Source organism: Ixodes scapularis, unplaced genomic scaffold (genome assembly GCF_016920785.2).
Source record: "Ixodes scapularis isolate PalLabHiFi unplaced genomic scaffold, ASM1692078v2 ptg001041l_1__unscaffolded, whole genome shotgun sequence".
NCBI lineage: Eukaryota > Metazoa > Arthropoda > Arachnida > Ixodida > Ixodidae > Ixodes > Ixodes scapularis.
This window is the reverse complement of record NW_024610089.1, coordinates 235,219-244,792: the sequence shown is the minus strand read 5'-3', so window position 1 is coordinate 244,792 and position 9,574 is coordinate 235,219. Positions and strand designations below refer to the sequence as shown.

At 51.5% G+C, this 9,574-nt stretch overlaps 1 protein-coding gene across 1 annotated transcript; it reads left to right on the top strand.

The window, feature by feature from the left end:
• The first annotated feature begins 8,589 nt into the window (after window positions 1-8,589).
• Window positions 8,590-9,174, top strand: LOC120844841. The gene has a single exon (XM_040216794.1). The coding sequence runs from the start codon at window positions 8,590-8,592 to the stop codon at window positions 9,172-9,174; it is 585 nt and encodes a 194-aa protein (XP_040072728.1).
• Window positions 9,175-9,574: the final 400 nt, after the last annotated feature.

Genomic DNA, 9,574 nt, shown 5'->3' with positions numbered 1-9,574 from the left:
CAAAGGTTAATAAAGACGCGTTTCTCGACGCCGCGTGCAGGGACGCCGTGGCCCACCTCCTGTTTACCTCGCTATTTAAAGAAAAATCATTAACGCAGTAGCATACGACCTCGTCAAGGGCGTGAACGCCCTGTTGAAGTTAAAGTCCGACGCCGTAGTAGAATTTGATGCCGGCGACGAGCTCGACTTTCTGGATGCGCTAGCCCAGGGAACTCGCGGTGTAGAGGGCGCGTACTGCTACCTCGTGCGCGACGCGCACTCAAAGATTGGTGAGAAAAGCAACGTAGCGGCTCTACTAGCCCAGTTTGTGGAGGGTAAGAAACACGCGTTGGCCCGTTCGGCGCTGGAAAGAAGTCGCTACGTCGGAGAGCTGATTGTTCCGCGACCCACGGACGACGCGACTCGGTTCTTGCGCGAGAAAAAGTTTCACACCCTCGTCCACGAGCTATGCGCGCGTAGGGAGGTGACATTGGAAAGCACCGACGTGTTACACGCCGTCCATCGGCTCGCGGATAAAGGTGGTACGACTAGAGAGCTGTCCAAGTTGGAACTGATGAATCGCGTGTCTAACCTTGAACACGTCCTGACGGTAAAGATGGCTCGAACGATAAAGCGTTACGCGGAGGCCGCCGACATATTGAGCAACGGATCCAACCGGCACGTAAGGTTTCTCTTGGTCGGCGAAGCCTTGCTTAGAGCTCTCGGCGCTAACGTGTCCGACCAAGAATACGAGACTTTTTTGACTACATTAACGAACACTCTGACATCGAAGGAATTTTACTACCAACGAACCAAGACGATCCCCACGTATATCGGCGAGCAACCCAAAGCACCTAGTGCAAAGCAGCCACTAGTGCCCGCAAAAGTGAGACAGCCTAGTACCGTGGTAAGGAAGAAAAGAAAGTTACAGAGTCCCGACGAGCCAGTCTCGCTTTCCCGCGATAAAAAGATTAAATACGAGAAGAAGAAGAAGAATTACGTACTCCAAAAGCGGCCGGAATCGTATTTGATGTGGAGAAAAAAGACGTTCGATCGAAAGATGGACGAGAAGAACGCAAAGGAAAAACGTATGCTTTTCGCCAAACGCAAGGTCGTAGATTTTTTATTTAGAGGAGACCCATCTCGCCTAGTCTTCAAGAAGCGTCGCAAAACCGGCGAGTGGAAGCAGGTCGACTACTCCATAAAGCTAGATCGCATGCATGAAGTCTTTGAAAAGTTAGTGAGTGACGAAGCACCGTTTCGCGTTCGCCCTCATTATGACGAGGGTGAGGGATTCATCGACGACGACCACGGTCTGGAGCTAGGTACAGCCGTATCAGACGCCGAGATTGCTGACGAAAGTGAAGAAGAAGAAGAAGAAGAAGAAGAAGACGACGCCATCGGCAACATCGAACAAGAACATTACGTTAGTCTGATGGCAAAGACGAGAGGCGACGATACGGGACAGGCTGACGAGTACAAAGAAGACGTCGTAGCTCACGAGCCTTTGTTTGACATAGAAGAAGACCAGCCCAGCGTTACCGCGGGTCGAGAATCGATCACAGAAGAGGAAGAAGAAGACGACGAGTCGGAAATGAAGGTTGCCAAAGACTTTTATTGTCTCACTTATCCCGATTCTAGACGAGAGTCGGTATGCGAGGACAACGCCGCGATGGAAGCGCAGCCGACTCTGACGGGGACGCCGAAAAATTTCGCGCTCGACTACGACACGGTCGAGGTCTCCTCGTCCAGCAAACTCGAGCGCGCGATACGCAACTCCTCCGAGCCGGATCACACGAGCAGACTCGCTGTGTACACAAAGATACCTTTGGTCGACCCCATTCCCTTCAGTGACACGTCCAACTGGCACGAGCTCGTGACCTTGGCAAATTTAAATTACAACATGTTTTTCGTAGAGTACGACGAAGCGAACAAGTACAAGGAGCTCTACGACAAGTTGGTTCGTCACAGCCGAGCGTCCAGAATTGGCGTTCTGTACACGTCTCAAGTCGAATCTCTGCTCCTGCACCTAAAGAGTGCGAGCGCTTTCTTCGTCCCCCCAAAGAACTTGAAGAGCGCGGAGCTAGCGCTGATGCTCGTATTGGCCAAGGAATACGACAAGTCGATCGACACGCACTTTATGGTACATCAATTGTCCGACTACTTGAAAGACACGTTCCGGTCCGGTGCCAAGGTCTGCGTTCTTCCCAAATGGATCACCCCTGACTTGGTCGGTGGCGCGTATAACCTGAATCGAGAATACGGAATGACGATAGTGGTCCCCCAATAAAACAAATTCTACGATTGTATCTGGCTGGTCTCGTTGTAGATCTATCGTACGACGATCGTCAAGATGACGCACGCTATAACTACTCTCAAAGTCCCCGTGATTTTTTTCCCCCACTATTTGTGGATTTGACCGTTGCATTTGGTATTGTTGTCGTGGTGGTGGTTGACCACCAACCTGTAGACTTTGTATCTCTGCGCGTCGTAGTAGTAATTGTAGTAGTAGGAGTAGTAGTAGGAGTAGTAGTAGGAGGAGGAGGAGTAGTAACAAAGTCCTCGTCGTCCACTCACGTGTCGTCGCCGTCACCGCTACCTTCGACCTCCTCTGTAGTACTATCGGCGCGTTCGTTGAGTTGTCGGAGCACGTAATCGACGTCGTTACACGCACTCCTTGAATCGTTTCCTTGTCGCTCACTCAATGTGAACGCGTGGCGGTAGATGCCCCGGTCTCCGCAAATGTAGTATTGAACGGTGTCGTCGCACTTCAAGGTCACATATTCGCCAATTCCGATGTAGTATCGTCGCTTCGAACACTGCAAGTAACTCTTTCTATAGTACTCGTACGGCATGCTAGGCGTTTTACACTCTTCGTAAATGTACGGGTGAACAGGCGGATTGCTGTCAAAGATTTCATAGTAGCCTTCGCGCGTATTACACAGCACTTTAAGCGGTGAAGGCGAGTCTGTACACAAGTGCAAGTGCGGCTCCGACGTTTCCAGAACGTAGACGCCCCGTCCGTTTTCGGATAGATTGAAATGTGCACCAAAGTCAAACAGCTTGTTGTCGATGCGAAGCAGGGGAGTCTGCGGACACCCAAATGATCCCTTCCGACTCTTTCTATAGTCGTACAACGAGATCGCACCGTGATATAAAATCTCGGAGGGCATGTAATCCGTTACGTTCGGACAAGGCTCCCAACAAACCTGATCGAGCTTTATTCTGTCTATATAGGACGCTTCGATCGCGGTCAGAAGCGAAAATAGTAACAACATCGCTAGGTACGACACGCGAGTCAAGCTCGGGGCTACTGTGCAAGTTTTATTTCTTTATCATAGCAGAAGCAGCATGATGACCAGTACGGTCAGGACCAAGAGAACGAAGGCAATGCCGTAGACCAGGAGTTTCTCCGCAAACAACGTCAATAGAGCGTTCTCTCCGTCGTCGATGGTGAACGATTCGCACTGGTATATGGCCGGTAAAGACGTCACAGATCGGAGAGGTATTCGCTGCTGCGGTGGGACTTTATGCGCTTCTTCTGGTAACGACTGCGACGAACCCCATGGATCCTCCATTTGCCCGCTGCGGACTGGTCAGTCGGAGTATTGGGAGGAGGAAATCAAAGGAAGTGTTGCTGAGCCGGAAGGCTGTGGATTGGGTAGTAGTTTGAGTCCTTTTATACACGCGCGGTTACACAATCACAGCGTCATACGGCGGTGGTTGCGGTTCTGCCACCGTCCTCGTCGTCGTGGGTGGCTGCTGGAGCATACGTGGTTGAAGCGTTTTTCTCTAGACGGGTGTTGTGATGGACGATGCATCCGATCGCGGGGATAACGGCCGTCAGTAGGGCGCTGTTTAGACAGAGAAGCACGTAAAAGATCAAGTTGTGATACTCTTCGTTATTTTTACCGGCGACGCACATTCGTAAGGAAGTGGCCATGGAAACTGCGTCTTGGATCGGCATGGACAAGATTTCTCGTTCGTAATACTTTAAGTCCTCGCAGGCGGCTTCCAAGTAGCTCGGTTGTACATCTCCAAACTTGTAGTCCAAGAATCTTCCGTCGTTGTGCGGGTCAATGTGAAACATGCGATCGTAGCCGCACACGAACGTCACTGCACCCGACCCGCAGTCGACGCTCAACCGGCTCCCCACGGGAATCTGACCTCTGTCCATGCTACAGTCGAGCTCCGGCGGGATCGATATGTTAAAGGGGGGTAGGTCGCGATTATTTGGGTCGAAGGTGCATACGTCCACGACGTAGGGCCACGACACGACGTGGTCTTCTTGGACGGGTTCGTACCAGTGCTCGTACTCGTGGCATTTGACCGGAATGCTATTTTTCGGATGGCCACATATTACATACTCCTTTGACTCGGCGCTCAGGTAATGGTTCGAACCTCCGCCAGCGCTCAGATTAAAGTATTTTTTGATCAGAATGACCGTCCGTCCTTGGTTCGCAAGTAGGGCGCTCCCCTAAAGGCAAACACGCCTTCCGAATAGGTGCGATACGTTTCCTCGCTGAAGGAACCGGCAGTCACCTGCTCGCTCGCCAGAGTCTCCGTGCCGTGGGCGCAGCGATTCTGATAAAAGCACCACTTTTTCCTAAATATGCGATCGTCCACCCGGTCGCTCCTGACCGTCACGGTCGGGGCCACCAGTAGTACGACGAAAAAGTGCATATCGGAGACGCGTAAAAACTATCAGCGAAACGATGATCATTGACGCGATAAAGAGCAGAGTAATAACGATCAAAATGAAGGGGAGGACCGATTGGGTATTCATGGAAGTTTTTATTCACAATTCAGTCCTCTTGGCCATCATGAAATCGCGACACTTGAGCATCAGCGAGTCGATTCTTTTCAAGGTGACCTTCTCGTATATGGGCTCCTCCTTGGCAAGATCGACCTGCTGCTGCCGCTGCTTTTTGCGAGCCAACAACGCCCTTACTCCGTACGCGACGCCCACTCCCACGAGGCTGGCGAGTACCGCGACGACCACGGCGGTCGCGATCCAAACCAACACTGCTACTTCGTCGCCCTCTTCCTCTCTCTGCGTGGGGACGCTATAGGTGTAAAGATTGCCTTTTTCGCGAGAGTAGTAACGCCCGGGTTCTCTACACACCTTGTCCATTTCGAGCGTGTGCGGCAAGTAGTGAGCGTCCACGTCCTCCAAAAAGGTACCCTCGGCGTCCACGACCAAATGGTAGAGCCCGTCGTGACAGCACACGTACTTGGCCTTACCCTCAGGACAATAGACGATCAGAGCCGAGCCCACTTGCACAACGTCCGGATCGGCCATAGCGCACGCCACGTGCGGCGGCGTTTGGACCGTAAAGTTTGGCATGTAATGTTTGGCGAACGGGTGGGCGCACACTTCGTAGACATAAGGATACTCGAGCCTCGTGTCACTGTTTACAAACTCGTAGTAATTACCCGCCGTATTACACGAGACGTAAAGGTCGATGGTAGACACACCGCACGCCAGCATCTTGTTATTATACGGGTAAAGCAGCGCCTCGCGAAAGTTGCCCGTCATTTGCGCGTAGTACATGCTACTCACGTTTATAAAGACGTCGTACGACGCTTCGAGATAGGCAGTCTCGCGGCAATCTATGACTCTCTTTCTGTGAAAGCGCATAAAGTCGTTTCGTGTCACGAGACTTCGAGCCACGCGCTCGTATATTGAGAGAGTTGCGTTTGGCTCTTGGTCGCCGCGACGTAGTAGTCTATTCTCCCATATCCGAACGTCAGCGTCCGTCCGCCTACCACTCGCCGTGGCGGCGGCGAGCGACAGTAGCATAAACGACAGAGAAACAAACACCGGGGCGATCGTTTTTATTTCATTCATCGAATCTAGCCTTCTTTGGCGATGGAGCTTCCTCGTCGTCTTCTTCGTCTTCAGAGAGCTTATTATTTGGAGACGTAGAGGCGCCTTCTTCGTCTTCGTCGTCGGAAAATAACTTTTCCTTAGACTCCGCGTCCGTGCTGGTAGACGGCGACTTTATGTTCTCTAGCATCAAGGTCTTGAATTCGTCCTCCTCGAGTTCGTCCAGATCAATGTCGGCGTCCAGACGCCCAAAGTTCACGTCAATGGGTTTCAAGATTGCCGTTGCAAAGTGAATGCGGCAGGTGAAGGTCTTTACCTGGTAAATCGGCTCCATCGAAATTTGCATGAATCCCTTGTAGACGGAGTTCCTGTTTTTTCCAATGTCCGTCAGACTCCACAGCGGCTTGTAAGACAAGGTGCGATTATTTACGTGTGGCTCCACGACGTTATTGGGGCAAAAGTTGCGGATGGCAGAACAGTACTCACTACCACGCTTCACGTCCTCTTCGCTCCGGCGCTTCCTCGCCAGCCTGGCATAGTCTTCGCGCTGCTCCGCCGTCATGTTGCTCAAGTTGTCGAACGCGTACGACATCTTTATAGGTATGAACTTGTTCTTGTATTGCGGGCTCTGCGGATTTCCAAATATATAATGACGAATCTTCTCAGAAAATGCGTGAAACGGGTACATTGTTGCAATTTCTTCGAAAGGAGAGTCCTTTACGCCCACGTTGCGAAGAACGTAGGAAAAGAAAGACGCAAATAGTCCGATGGCTGCCGTCACTGCCATCTCACTGTTCAAGAGCGGCCACACGTCCACACCCAACTTCATGTTCTTCTTAAAGACGGCAAAGTGTGGACCGTCGTTTTCCAGAGTACGCACACACTTGCGGTCCGCCGACACCCAAAATTCGTAGTGAAGACCCGGAGCCACCGTGACCTCTTGATCCGTTATGAAACTCACAACGGTCGCCGATTGCCCGTTGGCCAGCTTGAACTCTAGGCGAGACGTCTTGTTCTTGGTCGACACCATCTCCAGCTTCATAGAGCTCATGACGTCCAAGAAACTCTTCTTTTGCTCGGCGTACTCGAGTCGACGACCGTCCTTTACGATCTTAGTGACGGCCACCGTCTTGGGGAAAGCCTTGGGAGTTTGGCGCAGTTGCTGCTTGCAGCCGATGGCATACTGCGCGTTTTGCAGAAACTTGTAATGAGTCTTGTGAGACTCTTGTCTCATCTCCAAGGGAACGTTGCCACACGGTTCCTTGGAAGGCTCCAGAGGGTTCTCGTTGACCAGCCGCCACACTCCGTGCTTCTTGGCATCGACATCGGCGCGTAGAGTCACGGGATCGGTGTCGTCGAGCGGGCGGCCCTCCTTCTTCAAGGCGAGATACCTAATGAATCGTGCACACAAGTCCTTGGTATGCTTGTCCTGAGCATGGTCGTTCACCAAATCGGCAAAGAGGAACCAGTCGTACTGCAACGGGTCTTCTGGCAGACAGGCGTGATCGGCATCTAGGGCGCAAGACGTCTTTGGGACCGCCTTGACGTTCCTAGTAAAGACGAGATCTGGGTCGCAAAGGTGCCCGATAGTCATCCTGTCCTTAGAGTGCTGGTCGCAATATACCGTAGTCGCGAGAAACGGTCCTTAATATACCTCCATCCGACGTGAACTTTAGACGGCCGTATCAAGGTCGCCTGGGTAGTGACATTGAGATAAGCTTACATATAGATATCGCGATAAGGAGTCGCCTAGAGGACACGTGAAGTGCCTCCCGACAAAAACGAGGGGTGCGTGGCCTTGATCGTCGTTCCGTTGTTTTCCCAGGCGAAAAATAAAAGGACGGTATGGGTTTTTCATTTTAAGTATCAAAAATTATCTTTACGCAAAGATACACTGGCGTGATTGTGGTGATCAAAAGAATAAAGATGCAAATTATCGTGAGCCATTCGTTGTTTTTATGCGAGTCGTCGTTGATGTCGTCGTCGTCCTTCTCGTCGCATAGTGCGTCGATTTTTAGGCGTTTGAGAGCCTTCTCGGCGCTATCCAGGTCCTCTACCGGATGATACTTGTAGTCGTGACCGCACAGAAACGTGGCGTTTTTGCCGTTACTGCACTTCACTCTCACTCGGCTCCCCACCTGGACAGTCGTCCCGTTGATTAAGGGACACTTCACGAGCTCTGGGGTGTAGACGGACGCCTCGTTGCCTTTACACGGATATCTAATGTGCGGTGGCTCGCACGTCTGAAACACGTACGGCTTCTGAAAGACGTAGCCGCGCGGAACGTCGTACACGCTCTCCCTGATATTGCACTGCACTTTGAGAGTAAAGTCTGGATAGGCGCACAGATGCATGTTGTCGTATTTTTTTTTAATGTTGCCCCAATAGTCTACCGTGGCGTACATCATTAGGTCGAGTATCTCTTCGTAAGAGACCATCACGCTCGTAGAGTTGTTGCAGTCGGAAATATTGTCTCGTTCGTGGACCTTCTTTTTGGCGGCGGCCACTATGCTTCTGTATTGGCCGAGATTAACCTTGGTGGATTCCAAGCTCTCGTATGGAATTTTGGTCTTGACCGAGCATTCGGTCATGCTCATGCACCAGTTCTCCTCGTAGAGTCTAGCGTTTTCCGAACACTGCACCACGTTCGTTGTGATCAACGTCACCACAATTGCCAATGCGAACATCGTTTATACGGTCCTAGTATTTCCCGCTAACGGTAATTGGAGGGTTCTTAAACTAAAAACAAACGGCGACGGCGGTATTAAAAACGCGACGCGATGTTTTACATATTTGCACAATGTGGATTGCTTCCGTGTAACGTGGTGGCCCTCGTGTTCTTTGCCATGACTTCGGTGATCATGGTCGGCTATGGCACCTCTTGGAGGTGCAAACTCTGCCTCTTTGTGGGCTGTTTCCTGGTCACGAGTTTCGTATGGCATTGGATCTACCTGATACAACGGAAGCAGGTCGAGATTGACACCTTCAATATCAAGTATCCGGAAGGCATTCCCGAAAAATGCCTCGTAGTCGGAAACGAGCCGTGGTATGTCCTAAAGCGATATATGTACGACGACGATCTGTGCGAACGCTTCTACCAGAACCTCCACATTGGCGCCATGTGGCACGTCAACCCCCTCCTAGTGCTGAGCGATCTGATCGGGAAGACGGTGATGCAGCCCATGACCTTTCTCGGAAGCTACACCGGACGCTTCGTGCAAGACTTTTCCCAACGACAGACCGTGTGGAGTTTGTTCAGCACGCTGTCATCGCTCTGCGTCGTGGCGGTAGTTTACGCCTTTTTCTTTTTGGCGATTCGCACGTGCTACCGTCACCGTTCCGACGTGTGGGCTATGTTGCAATAATAAACGGTTAAACGTACTAAGAAATAAAAACGATGGCAATCACCATGCATGTGCAGACCTCACTCGATTGTAAGGTCGACATCGGACCGCTCTTGAAATACGAACGCCAGACCGTAAAGGTAAAGGACGTGATAGCTGAATTTAACAGCGTCAATGCCATCGTTTTGGTTCAACACGACGGGATTGTGTTAAATTTTCACAACCCGTTCGATGCCAAAAAGATAGCCTTCGTTCTACGGAAACATCCGCTGGAGGTGTGGAAGAAAGACTCCGTCGGCAACCGAGACGAGACTTTCGCGCACCCCGGCGACCTGTTGCTGGCCCCGCAATATAGACTGGAGACGCCCTATTACCGATCGCCGTCGTCGGACCTTCACGTACACCACACGCACGCCTCCGA

Bases quoted from the DNA above. Each gene is read 5' to 3' on its own strand.
- LOC120844841 (XM_040216794.1), top strand. From the start codon at position 8,590: ATGTTTTACATATTTGCACAATGTGGATTGCTTCCGTGTAACGTGGTG.